Source organism: Cyprinus carpio, chromosome B1 (genome assembly GCF_018340385.1).
Source record: "Cyprinus carpio isolate SPL01 chromosome B1, ASM1834038v1, whole genome shotgun sequence".
In the NCBI taxonomy this organism is placed as follows: domain Eukaryota; kingdom Metazoa; phylum Chordata; class Actinopteri; order Cypriniformes; family Cyprinidae; genus Cyprinus; species Cyprinus carpio.
Genome location: NC_056597.1, coordinates 11,127,967 through 11,149,752, shown reverse-complemented (window position 1 = coordinate 11,149,752; position 21,786 = coordinate 11,127,967). Strand labels below are relative to the sequence as shown.

Here is a 21,786-nt window from a genome sequence, read left to right as displayed (position 1 = left end):
TGTGTGTGTGCACACGTGAGTAAGAGAGCATACCTCGTGAGCAATCAGGCCCAAGGAACCCTGGGAAACAATGGCATGTTCCCGAGCGACAGTCTCCGTTACCATGGCAATTGTGTGGACACTCTGTGAGGGTATCTGGGGGGAAGAATGAAAGCGTGTGAGAGGGAGCCACAGAAAGCAAGGAGGCGAGAGAGGAAAGGAGAGTGAGAAAAGCACTAATTGAGGAGACAGTCTGTGGAAATTAGCAGACATTCAGACCCCCCCATCTTTAATTAAAGGAGTGCCAGATGCGTGATTAACAAAAACCTGCATCTAAGCTTACTCTGCCTTAATGAACCAATCACAGCATTATTACCACCAATTAGCAGCCAGACGCTCTGCTCAGAGCTTTCTTTACACTGCTGGATGGCCATTAAAACACACACACACACACACACACACACACACACACGTTTTTTTTTTTGTAATAGTGGGGACTTTCCATTGAATTTAGTTTTTATAGTAAATTAATGATTGAACCCTAGTCAATGAACCCTGAATCTAAAACTTACAGAAACCTTTCTGAATTTTTCAAGTTCATAAAGTCATTTAGTGTTTAATAGACCTCATGAAAACACAGCTGGTCCCACTATGTATTAAAACAGAAGGTGAAAAACATTTAACATTAATATGCTATTTCTTATAAACAGTAGTACATGTTGCTTTGACAGCAGCACATTAAGGTAATATTGTTAATATTCAGTAACGCACATTTGCTTCTTCAACAAGCTCTAAACAAAGCTCTCTCTCTGTGCAATGCATAGTTGTTGATTCATTCCTGAATGAACAAGCATCTTTGAATGAATCGTTTTGAGCGATTCAATGGCTCACTCTTAAAGAGAGTCACTTATCGCCACCTATAGGCGAAATGATGCAACCTGCAGGAAGAGTGAATCATAAATCCTCACTACTACTAATACCAGCATTTCAAGTTAAAAAATTTCGTTTTTCATCTTTAATTTAAAACTGACTGATTTGCAGCACAGCACGAGTTTGCAAGCATCATTACAATGTGAATTGGTGGAAATATAGTACCATACCTGAAAAAGAAAACTAATTAATACAATAATACTCTCTCCGCACTTCAGAAACTGTGAACATCCACAAAGACATGTGCACACATCAATCTTTCTTCTGTATGAAAATAGTTTATTTGATGGGTGAAGGGTGTGGTCTCACTAAAGCTGAATGACACAACATAACGCCAACAGGGGCCACTCAAAATCCATTACATAAATATTAAAAAGCTAATTTTGCTGAACTACATAATAAATGGAACAGTAGATGTACAGAACCATTGGGTGAAAAAATACAGCCGTTGACCAGTCAGAATCAAGGTATGGAAACAACAGTTTTAAAAATATTATATATTATATAATGTAAGTATGTGTTAACTATTATTATTTATGTTTAATTTCATTAACAGTAATAACTTCAAACTTAGTAAATTTTAACATTATTATTATTCTAAAATATTTTTCCCAAAACTTTTCTGTGGAATCCCTTTTGTGGCCCCTTTGGTCTACAGAAACCAATTTGTCTGGAGAACAGAAATGCAGACCAGCAGAGTGACATAAACTGTGAAAAGCCCCAGGGACACTGGATGATTATACCAGCACTCCAGGAACACTGCTCAACCAATCAGATCTGAGAACTGGAAGTAGCTGTTATCATGATATCATTCAAGCATATTACTGAATGCACAACTGTTATATAGTGAATCACAGATTTAATCCACACTGCTGCCACACTCTTTTTGACTCTCTTGTGTGTGTTGCCAAGGTGACATCAATGATTGTGACATCACCTGTCGATACTTTCATTAAAAGAAGCAGCTCATTGGTGTCTAAGTCAATTCTGACAAGGTAATGAACTGCACTGGTTTCTTGTCACCAGCCCGCTGTTATGACACCACTGAAGCGTTTAGCAGAGCTCTCAGACATCGCCAGTGCAGGACCATATTGTCTCGCTACAGAGATATAATCAATTTTCATTTTCAAAAGGTTAACTTTTTACTCATTGAAGCATAATCAACCCATTTTTTTTTTTTTCAAAAGAGGGCGCTGGCTGCAATCCTACTGATCTTTTTTCATGTTCTAGTCTTTGTGATCGAATTTGAAAGGAAATTACTCTCGCTGAGGCCTATTTTTTTAGTTCATGATGGAGGTGAGAAAAGAGGAGAAAGAACAGGTGAGAAAAGGTGGAGAAAAGAGAGAGAGTTTGAGAGAGGAAAGGTCCTGCTGGCCACTATGCAACACTTTGAATCCGCTGCCGCCCACTAGCCACTTAATGTATGTATTTAAAAGAAGCTCTTCAAGATCACCAAGGCTGCATCTATTTGATTAGAAAAGTATAAACAGTAATACTATGAAATTTTAAAAAAATATATACATATTTTTAAAAAAAGTAGAGTCTTCAAGGTCACTTGATCCTTCAGAAATCATTCTAATATGCTAAATTGGTGCTCAGTTGTCAGTTATTTTGGTGTTCAGTTATTATTAATAATAGTTATTATTTTGTTGTTTTATCAAAAAAAATTATATACACACAATATGCTAAATTGGTGCATATAATTATATATCTATATTATATATATATATATATATATATATATATTATATATATATATACACAAATAACACATATAACAATTATACTATATACATATCTATATATATATATATATATATATATATATATATATATATATTATATATATATATATATATATGTGGAAAACAGGATTTTTTGTAAACAAATTTTTTTATAAATTTTTTGTAAAACCTGATGATCATGTGATCCATAATCATTTGAGAATGTTCCAAGAGCATCTTGAGCTTCAGTGGGAGCAAGTTAACATGGCCTTTGACAAATTTGAATAGTGACCAAAAAAAAAAGATTCTTCTTATGTCATGAATAATAATAAATGCATATAACAACATAATATAAGTATAGTAATCCTTTACCTATGATGATGGTGTTGTAGGAGACCTGTTCAGTATTTTTGCCGTCATTGTAGAAGGCTAGGTGCCAGGTGCCTGAGTCCAGGTAGCGGATGAACTCTGCCTCATGAACGTTAACCGCACGAGCCTTTCTGGCTGCTCCTTCCACCTCCACCAGTCCACGCTTCTCTTTAGCTATCAGACGACTGCCATCCAACAGCTCCACAAAGTCATACTGTACACACACACACACACACACACACACACACACACACACAACAAATCAAATCCCAGTTTAATCACAGACAGATCAGAGCATAGTGCAGTACCAGCAAATATTCGCTGCTGCTCCGCATGTCTGGAGTCTGATGTGTTATTCAATACAATGTCAAAGAATTGTTTTTGAAGAGCATGCGGCTCTATTACATATAAATTGCAAGAGATTGATGCTTGTGAATATATTGCAAGCAAAGTAATGAATACGTTTGGAATCAAGAGGGTGCTTACACACTGGTATCCTCTATGTGAGTGATTTGGAAGATTTTCTCTACATTTGCTCTACATTTCAGAAAGGCTTTATCACAAAGGTTTTTTTTTTCGTTTTTTTTCTCGGAGCATTGACAAGCTGCTCCCAAAGAGAGAGTTGGAATCAAGGCCTCTAATGAGTTTAACATGCTGTTCTTAATTTACAGTGCATTAAAAAAGATATTTGTTTCCTAAGAGACCCATTGGAGAACGACATAAGAGAGTGAAGGGAGAATAAGTAAGCGAGAAATTACAAGACGCCTGACAAAACGAGAAGACATTTCGATCAGTGGGGAAACAGAAGTCTCCACGCCTCTGTCTGTCAATAGAACTTCAACCTATGCTTTATTCAGCCTTTAAGAAACATATTGATTCATGTGTGGCAATTAAAGCACTGGGTCAGTGCTATCGACTCTTATTGTGGAGGCCTCCACTGCCAATTACCTCTATTAAGCATTTATGGGTTTTGTGATGTACCCTTGAAGAAGCCGAGGCACTGATGTTGCTTAGCAAAAAGAAAGAAACAGGACAAGGAGAAATAATTGGTTTGCCAAATGCAGTTTTTAGTCAAAGCAGGCAAAACATGTATAGAAGTATGAATCACTTCAAGTTTGAATTAGACGGACGCCGCAGATGGAAATTGGATGGGGACTGTCGGGCTCTACCATGTAGCTTTGAAGGTCAGGTTTGAAAGTGTGACAGAAGTGACTGTCTTTTGAGGAAAGTTTGCTGTCTGCCATTTGTAGCAGATCTATGAGCCTCATCTAAAAGGACGAGAGTAATTGGAACAGTGGGTGTTATGGTATTTCTTACATCTGGTTACACTGAGAACTATGACTGTAATTATAACATGGAAATTATGAGAATTACCAATGTGAAAAACAGCATCCTACAAAAGATTGCTCAGTTCCTCTTACATTCTAAAAAGTGCTGGGTTATTTCTGTAAACACATTTTTGGGTTAATTGTGCTGGGTCATAATTCTGGGTTGTTTGAGGTAATATAAACACACATTTGAGTTTGCATGCGTGCGGGCATATTTTTTTCAAGTAAATATCTGTGACGTGCTGAATCCGACGATAGATCCATCTCTTTTATGCTGAGCATTTTCGCACTCTTTTTTCCTCAGGTAGCTGCATTAGCTAAAACGCTAAAATGCCCCTTTTATAATAAACCACAATATTACTGGTAATATTATTTGTTACTTAAATGTGTTGTCTAAGCTAGAGTATGTAAAGTTAGACTTAATCTCTTGTGTTGTATGAGGTCTCTCTTCCTCTATTTTACTGAACCAGTATAAAAATTAAATGGGAATGCTCTCATTTCTTTTTTTAACAGTGTCAATTCTGCCCTTCAGATTTGAGACTAGACTGACATAAACGCAGTTCAATTTTGAGATGGCTAGCTAGAGTTGCCTGTGCCAACTGTTCTGTATAATATGGAATCGTGTCATAATTAAGACATCAAAACAGCGGTAACGTTACATTTTAAAATCACAGCATGCAAGAACACCCTGTTTGACAAACGTTTTCTTAATCTGAAATTTCATTCTAGGTAGCTATGTTAGATTCTTGCTGATGCAGATGGACAAGGATTGGCAGCTTGACACCCTCGCTGACACCTTTAAAGGTTATATCTAACATGAGACTCTCTTGTTTTCTTTCCTAACACCTGCTTACTCTCAAGCCCATGTAATATCTTAAACACTATGGATTATGCTTACTTTTTATAAATATAAATAAATAAGTAAATATATATATATAATATATGATATATATAAATATATATATATATATATATATAGATAGATAGATAGATAGATAGATAGATAGATAGATAGATAGATTAGGTCAAGTGTTTACGTCCCCCTTTCAGAATCTGCAAAATGTCCATTATTTTACCAAAATAAGAAAGATCAAAAATCATACACTTAACTTGTAATTATGTTGCAAGACTAAGTGCGGTACAATCAACAGGAGGGGACCAGCATGGTGGAATATTTGCAAAATGCAGAGACCAGTGATGCATCCAGCACATTTTGTGCTTTGAGGACAAGACAGCGACATCCCAGACCTTCGCCATTGTTTCGGGCCATGCCACTGAAACAGACTCGTCACTTGAGGCTGGTGATCTTTGTTTCAAGTCTTCTTTTTTGTGCTTAATGTTAACTACGCTAAGCAGTGTCTTCCTGCCTGAGAATTTCTCCAGCATGCAGGATATCATATTGATGGAAATGAGTCTCCATGTGTGAAGTTTTTGAGGGCAACAGTTTTTTTGGTCCACTTGTAACGTTTCAAATTTTGTGTCACATGTATTTTCTGTTGTAGGATTCTTTGTTTGGATTAGTTTTAATGGCACAATGTTTGATCTGATTCTTGTGTAGCAATAATCAATTATTGAGTGTTCTGATGATGCAATGTTTTTAATTTGCATTGCCTAGTTTTACACAGTTTTGTGTTTTAAAGAAACTGATCTACAAAAACTGTTGTTTTATTAGTGTCTGTAAGGGTTGGATGAAATGTGTGACAGCACCCATTCAAAAATTGTTTTAAAAAAGAAATGTCAAAACTTATTAAATAGATATTTACATTTGAATTTGTGTTGTGCAATTGTACTACAGAATAATAATAATAATTTGACATTCCTTTGTGATCGTTATTTATTATAATTGGTAATGCTGATAAATATAAAGGTGGCAAGGCAGTAAGAAAACAAATAACCCAATGTTTAGGTAATGTTTAACCCAGCAAAACAGTTAACCTGACCCACTGGTTGGGTCAAATAAACAACCCAGCATTCTGGGTGAAATGGTTAAACCCAGCACTTGGGTCAAAACAACCCAGCGCGTGTTCTGTCCAATAGTGACTCAGCAGCTGGGTTAAGGTTGGGTTGTTTTTTAACCAAGCTCTTTTTAGAGAGTAGTTTAGCATTACGGGCATTGGAATAATTTGCAATGGTGCTATTTTAAACTGTCATTTGGCACCCTTAGAGATCATCTAAACCCAGCAGACCCCTGGGGGTCAGTGAAAATACGGCAAGAGAAAACTGAATTTTCTTGAAAATGTTGCATCACGATTCAAACTAATGCAACAGGCATTATATATCATGATTTGCTAAGCATTTTATAATGTAAAATGTTTTAAATGAACAATAGGATAAAGCGCTATGGAAGTTAATGCAGGAAATTCATTTCAAGAACAGCAACAAAAAACGTCTCTGATACCTGAGTGTGAGTGGGAGGCAGGCCTTTCCGGCCATAGACCCCCACCAGGGCGCCTCTCTGGACGGAGATGTTGAACTTGAGGGACTGTGGCTGGTCAATGAAGAGCTGAGAGCGCCAAAAAGTTCCTGGAGGGACGTCCTGTACTGCTCTACGGCCCACATCCAACTCACCTGTGTCTATGGTGTTATTTTCTTGAAAGTTAACTCCTAGAGAGAGAGATACAGGAAGATGACATTTGTAAGAGACAGATAAACCATATTTATGCTAATAACATTCTGGTAGAGACTAGAAGCTATTCATTTTCAGCAGTTATACAGTGATTTGTCCCTGTGAGATACTGTGGTCGAATGTATGCAAGATGGAAACAAGCTAACTGTAACTGTGAGCAATTTCCCTGTTCTGTATGATCTGCCTCTGCCCATACACAGAGACATAATTAAAAAGAGATGTGTGGAAAACCATGTTGAACCATGACATTTTTGGCATTGCAAGGAAGCTTGATTCATGCATTGATAATCATTCATCTTGTTCATCATGAATGCATTGTTTACAGGCAATAGATTCCATTTGTGATCATGCAAGTGTTACAGCTAGTATGGCAGGAAACAAATAACAATAGAACAACCAGGAGTGGGAGCTACAACTAACAATATGGTAACCTCTTCTCAGAAGAGTGAATTGTCCTTTAATACGTTCTATAAAAATATTAAGCAACAATCTATGTGTTCAAAGGAAACCTGAAACACTGATGGTTTATATCAGTCTCTTTTTAAACAAAACAGTTTACGAGTTCCTCCATTAGCAGCATATGTGTTTGTGTGCCAGTGCAATCGTGATTCTTGCTATAGCCTCAAGTGTGATCAAACATTCATGAGGTATACCAGAATAATCTGATGTCAAAAATCATTAAATCAGTCCATACAGTATTTAATTAGCATCTTTAAACCAACTCTTTCTGACCCTCATTCCCAAGATAACCATCACAGTGAATTACCCAGCCAACAGTAACGAAAAAAACATTGTTATACCATTATACTCAGGGGTACGTTTATCAAAAGCATTGTTAGCCAGCTATTTCAGTTTCAACATTGTTTCACTGTTAGCAACATAGTTCAACGATTTGTGTTTTTCTAAAACTTCAGCTTCAATGAACAAATGATTTTGAGCAAAATTACAAGCAATACAATCTATATCTGTCATTTCATATAAGTAGATATTTCATTTTATATCTTTTAGTTTGTCAAGAGAATGAAAGAGCCGTTTTTGAAGAGTGCACATATGTGAATGCAGAGTTTTACTTAAAACGAACAACCTCGATTGAACCAAACATCTGTAAAAAAAAAAACATAGAACAAATATGGCAAAGTAATCCTCAGATGCCATTTGCACTGTTTACACCAGTAATCTCGAATTGATGAATTACCATACGTTATTACTCCACCACCTGTGCGATATCTTTAACAATGGTTTTATATTGTTGAATCAATGTCAGTCATAACTAACTAGTTAATTTCTCCAACAATGTATCATACTATGGTTAAGCAGTGGGTACCCTGGCAAAGCTCTTGTCAGATTGTTCATTTCCTAATACTAAAGGAACCTTGAAGAGATTTTAGAATAAACTTAATACATCTAATCTAGTTGAATTCATAAAGCTCAGGGATAATAGTAATTTCATTTTCCAAAAGTAGCCAACTGCGGTAATATTACATGGCGAGTCTAAGTGAAGCTATCTGACTTTGCAGAGCTTCCTTTAACAAGCTGAAAAGCTAATGTCTAGACATTACACACACAAGCGCACAATGAACTCGCCAACAGAAGCCTCTGCATATTCCAGCCCCTCACAACATGTTACAAGGCAACAGTGCGGAATGGAGCGGTAATGGGAGAAGGAGAATAGGCTATGTTCATATGCTAGCTAATGGAGAGCAGCTGCCATTAATATTGCATTAATTATTATTGCGTAATTCCACGGCATGCGGGCAGTAACCGCACGCGTGTTTCTAATGCAGTCAGCCGGCTACATAAAGAGCATGTTGGAGTGAATGAAAGAGTAATTAGAGAGGACTTGCTGACTGTTAGTTTTAATGTGAGCACGCCTGTGGCCCTAAATGCTCTACAGAGCAAACGAGAGAAGCCATCTGTGAAGCTCTGATCAACAGTATTGTCCACAGGATGGAAAGCGATGGTGAGCTTAAAGAATGCCAGTGGAAAAGAGATTTGCTTTCTATGTGTGCCAGGGATGCCCAGGGTGTTTCTTGGACATGGATACTGAATTGGCATTTACCCATGAGAATTGCAGAGATGTAAAAGGTTTGTTTTGGCTAGATGCAGAGACTCCCTAAAGCCCTGTATTTCTCTTTCTATTTCACTTTCTTTAGCTTTTCTCTTCATCTTAGCCGTGATCTGCCAAACTGTCTTGATCTTTTCTGTTTAAATGTGTGCATATTTCTGTGGGTAAGACAGAGAATAACATTACAATCTGCTGTAAGTGTATTTTATTTGGATACCACATAAAATACCACTACTATCTGAAAGATATCACTGAAATTGATGTCCCAAGAAATGACACTTGTCTCTGTAATTGTCTGTGGCTCTGTAAAAAGCAAAAATCTGAAAGAATCTGGGTGTGTACAGGTATGTCATTATTTTTTACATTTACGGTTGTAGGCACAGAATTTACACAATGACCCTAAAAAACAACAGCAACAAAAATAATAAAATTATTTACTCATACTCCAGTTATTCTGATTTCTCATAAATGTTTAATTTCATGACATCTGGTGTAAAGTTGTAGTCAATTATATTTTGTATTTATATTTATATTGTTCTTTATTTAGATTATAACATTATTTTTTGGTCATCTTTGAAGCATCTTTGAGAGGCCCTGGTTTCTATGAAATATAGTTGTATAGAAAATACATGTTTTTTGTATTCTACAAAAAAATCATGTGCTTAGAATGACATGAGGGTGAATAATTATGCCAGAATTCATTTTTTGGCTGAACCACATTAACTGATGTTAGTAGTAACACTGTGAACACAAAAGTGAATAAATAAATAAATAAATAAATAAATACAAAAATAAAATAAATAAAGCTATTGCTTTTTCATCCTGAACAAATTAAAAGAAAGGAGAGTTGTAGTTTTCTTGCTGCAGTGACAGATGACAAGATGTTTGTGACAACATTTACACTCAAGTACTCTGTCATGTTCATACAGCTATACAAAAACATGTCATTTTTAATTTTGTCATTTGGTATGGTGTGACTTTCTCCTGTATCTCGCTGTATGACAGCAATTTGCTCCAACACTGCACACATGCGCCGGTGAGTTTTAGTCCACGGCAGCAACAGTCAAGACTCTGGAGAGGTACACACTTTTACTTTCAAATGGCTAGACGGAGCGTAGCTGAATGAAACGAACCCACAGGGTCTTGAGACAGGGTCTTTAAAATAATTATTTTTAACCTGACATGTGACATTAAAAACGCAACCAAGAAATCAGTTTACTTCTGCTGTGCTGTCAAGTACTACCATTTACAAAATTACTAAAATGCACCATTAGACAGTTAAGGACAGAATTTAATTAGAGACAGAATTAAACTTTTCCATTAAGGGGTGATATTTGCCCCCCTTTTCAGGGGCATATTTAACTAACCTCAAATGTATATGTCATCTTAAACTTATTATATTCAATTAATCGTAGTAAACTATAGGTATGTTACAAGTCAATTGAAATCAGTATCAACACAATCCATCTTTGCACTGCAAAGGTGACAGAAGCTGCATCTGAAGTGGTATTTAGATATATTTGCACAGACTGTGTGAACATATGCAGCTCAGAGGTGGTATAAATATCTTTGCACTGCAATTACAACTGCACAAATTATGTACAAGATCGATATTTTAAATATAAAATCGTCATTAATCATGGAATCATTCTCTCAACTGATTTGTTCAACAGTGTGAATTCCTTCCATAACAAAAGACCAGTGTGTTGCACAACAGTTCTGCTGTGGATTTGATTAAAATTATTTCCATTGGTAAAACAGAGCAAAAACATAACATATTAACTTATTGTTTTTTAAATGCAGAACTCTTGCTTGTATGATATTGATTAAAAGACAATACCTCATACAGGTGCATTATTGCGCCCATTCTTGAACAGGGTTGCCAACTCTCACGGTGCAAATGTAAATCTCATGCCAAAAGTTTAAATACTAAATTCCAATAATAAATACTGTTTTGGACATGAATTTGTTTTCATTTTTGTCCCAAGCTCACATAAATTCCCGACATCTCCCCACTTTCTTTCTCTCACTATTTCTGTTGGGCTCTGAGAGACATTAGCATCTCCACGTGCGATTTTGCCAAGTGTCTCCCCTCGTTCCAGACGCATTCAGTTGCAGATTTAGCGTCTCTTTATGACTTTCAGAAAAGTCACTTGAGCAGTTTTTAATTCACTGAAGCCTGTGGAAGAGTGTCTGCGTGTACATTAGGGGAAGTGGTGGTATATTCATTAAGAGAGTGTCATGCTCGGCTCTCTTAGCTGCTGCAGTGGGACTGAATACAGAGCCGCTCAGATGATTTGTTTAAGAATGGTGCAGCACATAAATAAGGCCCCATGAAACATTGCTGACTGCAATGTTAGGTTCCACTTTCAGGCACCAGGGATAAAATTCAGTTTTAAGCGCAAGACTACAGCTTTCGTACATCTGTGTGAGGATGGTGGAGTCTCTGAAGGGTGTGTGTTTGAATACAAAGAAGTCAGTGTGAGGAACACTAAACTGTTTATGGAAATCAATCGCTTAAAAAACAGTCCTATATGCTAATGGCATTCCCTACAGCCCTAGTCATATACAAACACACGCACCTCTGAAGTGAGGCAGGCAATCTAAAGCAGAACCTGTCATTTAGGAAGGAGAATGCACTGAGGCTATTGTCCCTGCTTTGAAAACACATACACAAGGAGGTACACAGAGCACTTGAAGCTCTTTTATGGAGTGAGTGCTTTTAGGTCAGCTGTTTCTCAAAGAAAGGTGAACTGCAGATTACAACAGCAGCACCCTCAGTTATTAATACTCGCTCTTTCTTCACTGCAGAAAAAGAGATAGACAAATGAGTGAGTGTGTGTACGTATTTCAAAGGGTCTACTGCAGGTATGTAAGTCAAACGTTGCTGCGTGTGATGTATGCTCAGTCTGTCAGTAAGAATATGCGTCTGTGTGGATTTGCTGCGGCTCTATTCATGTGTCTCTGTGTGGGGGCAGCTTTTCTATCCTTGTGTGCATGAAATGTTCTGAAAATCCTGCTAGAAATACAATAAAACCTGACAAAACCAGCTAGCGGGGACATCCTTGTGAGCATAAATGGTTCATAAAGAGGTCTAAATATCTGAATAAAAGAAAATTCTGTAAGACATTTATAGATAAAGGTCGTGGTTAGTCTGTATTTATAATTGTATAGCAGTTAGTTTCGGCTCTTTTGATTGGATAAGAACTGACTTTTTATTTATAGATGGAAATCCACAGAGAATAACATTCTCAATTGTCCTTTCTTTCTCTTGTCATATTGATTAATTAGCTTAAATTAAAGGCCCCATGACGTGTCTTGATGAGTAAAGTTTTCTGACTCTGACTGGGGAGACATTCCCATTTTTGTTCTGATTTGACAAATATCTGTGTAGTGCAGAATGATTCATATTTTTGGTCAGTTGTTGAAGAAAAACACTTGCAACAAACATCTTGCAACAGTTTGGGGCTAGTATGATTTTTTTTAAACAAATTAGCACTTTTATTCAGTAAGAATGCATTAAAATGAGTCAACAGTGACCGTGATGACAAATACATTGTTTTTATTTAAAATAAATACTGTTCCTTTTAATAATCTATTGATCAAAATAAATAAACAATAAAGTATTCCACAAAATTATTAAGCAGCACAACTGTTTTTAACATTGAAAATACTAATACATTTTTCTTAAGCATCAGATCAGCATATTAAAATTAGGATGTGACACTAAAGACTGGAGTAATGTCTATTGAAAACATCAATAGGAATAAATTACATTTTAAAATATATTCAAATAGAACAGTTTCTATAAATAATATTAATATTACTGTTTAACTGTATTTTGAATAAAAAAAAATGCAACCTGGGTGAGCATAAGAGACTTCTTTAAAAACAAAAAAAATGTCTTACTGACTCCAAACTTTTGAACTGTGTTGTACATTTTAAGTGTGTACAGTATATCTGCTATTTTGTCTACCTCTGTGAGTATTAGGGCTACACAATAAATCGCAAATGATTTATTCGATTTCATAATCGTGCAATAATATCATCTGCGATTTTTTGATAACCGTGATATTCAAACCAACAATTATCATTATTGTGTTAATTTAGTGTGTGACGATATACTGGTATTAGCAATAAACGCAATATTTAAAATGAACAGTTTTCTTATGATAACACCACATGTAAATACTCCAGCGCCAGTACCTGGTTGAGCTCCCAGGTGGCAGTATTGTGCCTTAACACTGACACCTGTCACACAAGAAGAAGACGCAAGCTACTCCGAGGAGAGCCCTGTTTGTCAGAGTAAGTTGCCATTATTTTACTAGTCGTAGAATGGGAAACGTTATATTAACCTGTTAACAGCAGTTTTCTGTGTTCATATATTGAAGTAAGGAGTGATAATTTTAATAAGTACAGCATTTTCTTTTATCGTCTTATTTTTGTATTTGCAATCAATATAGCCTGTGCGTAGTAACACTGTCTCTTTGTTCAAATCTATTAAGAGTTACACGATTAAAACTGATCTTGAAAAACTGAGCGACGTCATTGCTACATTAAATTCTGTAAAATGTTAAGTTGGTTGCAGTGCCATGCACTTAATGCCTCATCTGCGGGCATTCTTCAGTAAGGTTCATTAGTTAACATTAGTTAATTACATTAGTTAACATATATAAATAACATAAATAATAATGAACAACATTTCCACAGCTTCCACACCAACATTTCCAACATTTATTAATCTTAGTTAATGTTAATTTCAGCATTTACTAATGCATTATTAAAAATCACAAGTTGTGTTTGTAAACATTAATGCACTATGAACTAACATGAACAATGAATGACTCTATTTTTATTAATATAAACAAAGTTTAATAAATTGTGTAATAAATGTATTGTTCATTGTTCATTCATGTTAGTTAATACATTAATGTTAACAAATGACATCTTATTGTAAAGTGTTACCATTAATATTTATTCATCATACTGTTGAACTTGATAGTATTTTCTCTCTTGTTATTTCATAGGAGCTTCAAAGAAGACGGACGGAGAAAGCCAGAGTCTTGTGCCCTGCATTTATCAGTATCCTTGTGTACATTGGGTGAAAAAGAAAAAGAAAATAAACAAAGTAAAAAATTATTTGACTGATACCCACCCCCCCCCCCCCACAAGGTTTCTATAGATATCATAATATATCGATATTGTGAATTCTTATGGCAACAAAAACCATGAAATGAAAAATCTAATATCCTGATAGCCCTATTACAGAACCAGCTTTACTTACAAAATGCGCATGACAATTCCATTCGATTAATTGTGCAGCCATAGTGAGTATGTGACTTCAAAACATGCACTAAAAGCCAAAACTCTAGAAACAAAAAACTGCAAACATGAAGAAACAACAAGGATACAGATGCAAGGTTATGTATGTGTGCATATATGCATGTAAACGCTGTATATATGTTGACCGAAATCGCCAGACTGCAGTTTTTTCTTTGCTTCCTGTGTGTATATGTGACATGTCCTTCACAGACAGCAGCGGTGGTGGTGTTGGTGGGCACACACGCACAGATCAAGGTTAACTGAAGGAGGTGAGGGTGTTAGCTGCTGTCTGTATTGATCGTGAGTAAGCTGTGTGATCGTACACATTGCTGATGGCTTCATTAACTAGCTGCTTTTCTACAGGACCCCCTTCATCCTGTTTGGCCCTCACAGCAGACTGAAGACCCACCGCTGGAAGCTTGTGCCATTGCAAATTCTCCTGGCCTGTTAACACATTAACATTCCCCTGCACTCAGTGGCATACAAATTTTTATTTCTTTCACCGAGAAAGGGAAAAAAGCGAGGTGGGGGCTTGCACTAGGAAACAAAAGACTGACTATGCTGAATGCAAATTCTGCTCAAATAAATGTAACCTGATTGTGTCACTGCCGCTTAAGGGGAGATGAATGACTTCCCCTTGCTGTGTAACTAAATAGCCACTGACGCCTGTATAACTGCATCACAATCAATTTACCTGCAATTTATGGCCAATTGATAAAAGCACATCCAATTTCTTAAGCCTGCAGATGACATTATAGAGACTAAAAATGTCCTATAGCTGATGCACAAATGTCCTGATCTAATGCTACATCACTGCAAACGTGGGTACGTCCATCACCTCAAGAACAAACACATTACTGTAAGGAGCATCATCATAATGGCCTTCAAACATACGGCCATCTATCTTCACAGCATGAGTGTGTGTCCCTCTGCGAGTGTCTGAGTGCTTGAATTAGTACTTAAGTGAGGGAGACCTTGTGGGAATACACCTGCCGGTGGGTGGGATAAAACGATAGCGCCTGTTTCTATGAAGTTATTTATTTCTGATTGTATTTGTTATTTAGCATATGCTGTTAATCATAAACGCCTTACACTGTGTTGACAAACTAAAAGCATCTCTTGCATTTTAATACAAGCTTTTCTATTATTCTGCAACAACTTTGCTCTGCCCACAGTGAAATCTCATAGGTTCCTGCAAAGCACAGCTGTATATAGATTGTATATTTAGCAGCATTGTTTCTGGTATATTTTCCATTCATTTTCCCCATAGGGTTTTTTTTTTTTTTTTTTTTTTTTTAAAGGCTTTGTTAAAGTGTTATAAGCCATGAACCAAGCCACCCAGCTATGAGGTGAATCACAACATTACAATCTTTCACTTGTAGTAAAAAAAGGGATATTTAACAGTGTACGTGTACTTATTGGCTTTAATGAGGGAAAGAAGTAATCATTATAAACGACAATCTAATTCAAAGAGATGGTGAAATATAAAACTTTAAAAAAAAAATTGCTGTTGATTATATCTATAGAAACAATATATTTTGTGTTTATTGCAAAATATGCATAAATAAATTTGCATATTTTGCACTCTTGCAAGGGAACGAGGAAAAGTTATGATTTCACAAATTGAGAGTTTTTTATAATCCAACAGGAGACACAGAACACAAGGATGGCATTCACGACCCAACAAGGAAACATGAGGCAGACTACACATTTATACTAAACTTAACGAGGGCAGACAGGTGCGGGGAATCAACTAATAATGAGACAACGAGAACAGGAACATGACCAAATAAGGGATCACTGAAAAAGTAACGGGCAAAACAGGTCCATAATCCTGAAACTCTGTACAGCATCATTAGTAATGTATTTTCGTTCATGATCATGATTATTTATGTATTTTCTGAAAAAGTAAGCCTACACCTTGGAGTGAAATAATGTAAACAGATGGCTTAAAAAAAGCACATAGCCTACAATTGAGTAATAACCTTGGTTATTGGAGTTTTACTACTGGAACCCAACTGCTGCACTCTATTTAACATTTATAATATTTTAAAAATATTTTAAAATATGTAAATGCACCAGCAAAGGTAGACAGAATGCCTCCAGGTACTGTGCCACTTGACATTGGAGAATAAAAATTGAAAAAATATTTAAATGCTGTTTTTTTTGTTTACTTTTTCATGTTATATTTCTAATTCAAATGAAACCAATCAACTGGTGACTGGACCCTACAGTCTGTGTGTTATGAGTGTGTGACTTGACTTGAATTTTACCTCAGACAGACTCTGGCCGGCATGTATCAGCGAATATATTTGGTAAGTAAGCGTTTTCCTTTGTGTGATACATGTACTGTGGATCAGTGGCAATGTTTGGGACTGATAGACGTATTTACTCTCACCATTTTATCACAACAGGTGTTCAGGACACCTTACAGCTTACAGGAGTGAATTGAATACTGTCTGTATGAACGAGTAACTGAAGTCAGCCCCCTGTTCTATTCTCACAGCGGTAACCATAGTGACAGTAAATATCAAAGATGGTGACTTCAATAACACCGCATGTCTTTTCACAATTGACATGGTGTTATTTAATAAACAAGTCGAAGTGCGAATTCATCTGTGAAATCTTAATTAACCGAAAACGTCTTTCAATTTTTAACCGAGCGTAGAACGCAGCAACTTGGTCATGACCAGACCACAAAACTAATGAGAAATGATCTTGAGAAATACAATGACTGGATCCAAAACCTTCAGATGAAACTTGTATCTATGGTTTTTTTTTTTTTAAACACAGAAACCCTACGTGAAAAAATACAACATGAATAAAACAAAATTGCACTGTATGACATAATCCACCGGAGAAATAAAATGAATAAAATTCCCCCAGTTGAAGATTTTTCCTATATTTTAATAATAAACTCATTTAATTTGGATAAATTAATCAGATAACAAGTATCTTGTCATTGCCTCAAGTAATTTTTAAACACAGAAACCCTACGTGAAAAAATACAACATGAATATATATTTACTTTTTTTTCTATTGTTAATGACTCATCAATGTATGTTTAATAAAAAATGTTGTTAGCTCACAATTTTTAATCAAAATCCGGTAAAAATGGCATACTTCATTCTGGTGATTTACGCAAGAATTCTCCAATCATTTAGTCCACTTATAATCAATGTCTAATAAAAAATGTTGTTATCAATTCATTTAGTCAGATTTATCCACTCTAAATATTATCTTTTTCAATGTTTAGATGTTTGTACTGGAAAACAAGACAAACATACTGTTTAAGAAATTTACTTTTTTTTAGTGGGACTAATAGTTATCCAAAATTCACATAGCAAAGGTTTACTGAACTCACTCCTCAAATGCAGGTGTGAATGCTGAAAGTTGAAGTCAGTTGGTAGTTACATTTATAACCAAACTAAGCATGAACGGAATTGAATTTAGCACTGTGAAACATGACTGACAGCCATTTCTGCTGTGGTTTGAGCGTGTCCAATGTGTGTTTCTGAGCGCATGTAAAAATGGCACTATATTTCACTGGTCAGTAGGTTTGTGTGGCAGCTAATATTAGGGACAGAGTGAATCCCACTTTCAAGAGAGAAAGAAAGATAAAGAAAGAGAGATGCTGGGTAGAATGCCAGGGCATTTCACAATTCTCACAACTTGGCTTCATGCTCTGAAAGCCCAGACAATCTCAAGAAGCCATTTATTGTGCATTCTGCACACACACAGCCCTCTCATATTCTCCCATTATAACGCTCTCTTCTTTGAACTCAATATTGTCACCTCAATGTGTTTTTTGGCTCATCTTCCTGATTCCCAGACTGTTCCCGGACGTGTCTGCAACAGCCGTGACAGCTGACACATCAAAGCAGCCACCCTGATGCTGTAAGACTAGTGTCTAAATGCTGAGGAATGTAAGCCTGTTGCTCTCGCAAACACAGAGGTTTATACTCATCCCAGATCACTGAAACACACATCCCAGTGCCAGATAAGATGCCATGGTGCAAAGAAAATGGTTTTGGAGTGTGTGATTTCCATTTGTGTGTGGGAGTCTTTGGGCTGGGGGGTGGGGGGTATGGGAGTGTGTGGGGGTGTTTGTTTAGCTCGAGTTATGTTTATTTAAGGGAGTGTGGGTCTTCATGGCGGAGGGTCCTAGAGGTGTAGTTGTGTAGGAGTGAGTCTGTTTGGTAATTTTCTCTAGCCTATTACTGTATGTGCTCTCCAGTCTGTTTACTAAATGCAAATGTGTTTTGTGCTTGAACTGATTGTGCCTGTGCCATATTATGCATCCGTGCATGAGCGTGTGCGTGTGCATTTGACCCTTACTGTTCTCAGTAGATAGGGCAGTAACTGCGTTGGATGCTGTGGCGTCAGATTTGACCTGGCCATTCTCAAAAGCATAGCCCTCAGTCTCCTGCAGCTGCCAATTCAATCCAAAGAGATGCATGGCTATGGAGAGAGAGAAACAGAGAGAATGATCACTTACAAATAAAGGAACAAGAGGCAATAGATTAAGAGACAGTGAAAACAATGTGATATAATCAATATAAACAAAGTTTGCCTCTGTAAAACATTGTGGAATGCTAGGATAATGTTGATGTGGCTTTAAAACCCCTAGGGTTGACCACAAGTTACCTTCACCCCTATGATTTTCTGGTTCCAGGATATGACTCTGGATCTTCCTTCAGTGTCTAGGGGATCTTTATTGCCCATCCATATCTATGCGCATCATTACTTTTTAAACCCATGTGCCCTCATACTCTTTAATCAAAACTGTTAATGTCCCCTGCCCTCACAACAACATCTCTTTCTTGATGTGTACACAGGCACAGGGCAATAAAACTGTTTTACGACCAAATGAGTTTCAATCCCTCTCCTCCAGCAACCTGTCAGTCATATGAAACGGTCACATAAATTAGCAAACGACATTGAACTAACAATCCAATCAGTTCCTGATGGACAAAATGTTTTTTTTTGGTTCCAAAAGCTGTTTCACTTGGAAATATGTCAAAATAGAAAAGAAAACTCGCAATCAGTGTTAGGGGTAAAGTATTACAAGTAATGCGAGTTACGTAAACATTATTTTTTAAGTAACTATTAAAGCAACTAGTAATTAGTTAAGTATTGTAATTATTTACTTTTTATGGAGTAACGCAATATTGTAATGTATTACATTTAATGTATTACAAGTAACTTTCCCCAACAGTGGTTGCAATTATTGATTCATGGTGACCTTAAAAATAAATTCTAATAAACATTTTCAAAAACTAATCAGATGGATGTTGTGTAATCAAGCCCCTATAATGACCTTTTGAAAGAAAAAAGAATAAAAACAGCTACATGTCCTGTATTGATTTGTTTGTGCATTATTTTACTTATTAAACATTATCATTGTTATGTGTCAAGTTATAATAACAATTTATTCATCAAAGCTCAAGTTTTTAAGTTATAATAGCTCTAAAATGCTATAGTAGCCTCTGCTGATGAATTTGTTATTAGGGACAGGAAAGACTGTGTGGTTGTGCTGTGGATTAATATGTTTAGACAGCTGCTTTGGCTGTTTCGTTTCACTTGTTCCTGAAATGTCTGAATGTTCTTATAAAGTGTGCTCGTGTGGAACTTAAGCATTCAAAAATCACACGTGGCCTGTATATTTGTGACACGAGGTTCAGTTCAGGTGTGGCTAGAAACACAATTGGCTATATTTCAGGGTGGGTTTGCCAAACGTTCTTTCACGGATTCTGCAAAAGGCCCCTGCGGGTAGCATGACGACCTGGGTGAATCAGCACCCATTTGAGTATGTTTTGTTTCCCTGGTGATACCTCTAAAGCACATGCTTGGAAAGGTCATACAGGATAGTGTACAATCAGTAGGATCCTGTAGGAACTAAGCCATCATGAGGCCTCATCCTTATATGGAGAACCAGTTGGCTGTAAACTGAGAGGAAGTACAGTGAAATGTCAAGGGGTTGACAAAAATACTGCTCAAACATACTTGTAATGGAGGAAAAGGTAGGTTATTCATTTTGCAGACACTGAGAAAAACACTGCAGCGATTTGTGGAGACCTTCTCCATTTCAATTTGAACCCTATCTGGATCGATCCCATAACATTTACATTGTCATCCCAGAACCTTAAAGGGACATTTCACCCAAAAATGAAGATTCTGTCATCATTTATGTAGTTCAAAACACAAGAATAGATATTTGGAAGGACACTTTAGATTGTAATCCAAGAGATTTTTTGTGATTTTTCAAAAGAAATTTTTTGAGAAAAAAATTATCTCATACTGTATATCTTATACACAGATTTGAGTACACCAGTATAGCAGAGGACAATATTATGTCTGTTTCTTACACAAAACTATAGTATTAGCTTCAGGAGATTATCATATAATACTTTTATGATACACATTTCATCCGATTTAGAGCTGAATTGTCATGTCTCCATGCGTTCATTGCATAGCAAGAAAATCCCTCAAAATGTTTTGTGTGCAGCACAAGACAGCAATTTATGTTTAAATCAACATGAGGGTGAAAAATATATATTTTCATGCTTAGTTGAAAAATTACTACAATGCTGTTTACAGCCTTAATCTAGTGGTAATTGTGAAGTCCCTGTGATTTGTGATATCATTAGTTGGTTTTGCATTAGTATGAGAATCTCATAGGACATACTGTATATGTATGTGTGTGTGGTAGCTTTGCTGAGGTGGGCTGCTCTGAGGGGACAGGCTGATCCTCTCTCTGAGTAACAGCAGTGTTAGCTGCAGACGTTGGCTCTAATAAAGGTAATTTAGACCTGCCAACAACCCCCACTGGGTCTCTTAATGCCCCAAGAGCACACACACAACCTCCCCACATAAATCATTTTCCTTCTCTCTGTGCTGGTGTATTTGTGTGCTTACTTGTGTGCATAAAGTTTCTTATGTGTGATTGTTATCTGGAACTCTAGATTTTGCTGTTATTCCTAAAATGTGTAGATAAAATGTTGTAACATTATACAACAAAAGTGCTCCAATGACATGAAGCATTAATGAGAAGGACAAAGAGATAGAAGAGTTGATGTACGACGGAGTTTCATTAAAGTATTTGAGCAGTAATTGGCTTATAAAATTCCTTAAGCTCACCATCCAAAGTCTTGCCATATCTTTCTATCTGGTCTCACTCTTTCTCTCATTAAATTAGACACCCGCTGGGCCGGCCCGTTCACATAGCAGCCGATGTCCAGCACTCTGACCTTAGCTGAAGCAGGGGGTTATGGGAGAGTGGGCGGTATTGACTTCTCCGGCAGAAAGACGGCCACCCCCTGCTGATCTGATCGAGTCGCTCGCCGACACACTTTTGAGCAGGCTGCTCCATTAACTTTCGGCATCGTAAACGAGAAATGAATATGGAAGTGCAAAGTTTTTCACCTCTGTATTGGATTCTTA

The 21,786-nt window shown here is 36.6% G+C and overlaps 1 protein-coding gene across 20 annotated transcripts in view; it reads right to left on the bottom strand.

The window, feature by feature from the left end:
* Window positions 1–21,786, bottom strand: part of LOC109087252 (teneurin-3-like) — a 497,439-nt gene that overhangs the window by 72,140 nt on the left and 403,513 nt on the right. For all 20 annotated transcript variants that reach the window (XM_042716547.1, XM_042716552.1, XM_042716548.1 and 17 more), the window contains 4 exons: window positions 18,682–18,804; window positions 6,729–6,934; window positions 3,006–3,216; window positions 34–135 (listed from right to left, as the gene is read on the bottom strand). In XM_042716547.1, the coding sequence (XP_042572481.1) occupies window positions 34–135; window positions 3,006–3,216; window positions 6,729–6,934; window positions 18,682–18,804 (642 nt within the window). The remainder of the gene's footprint in view (window positions 1–33; window positions 136–3,005; window positions 3,217–6,728; window positions 6,935–18,681; window positions 18,805–21,786) is intronic.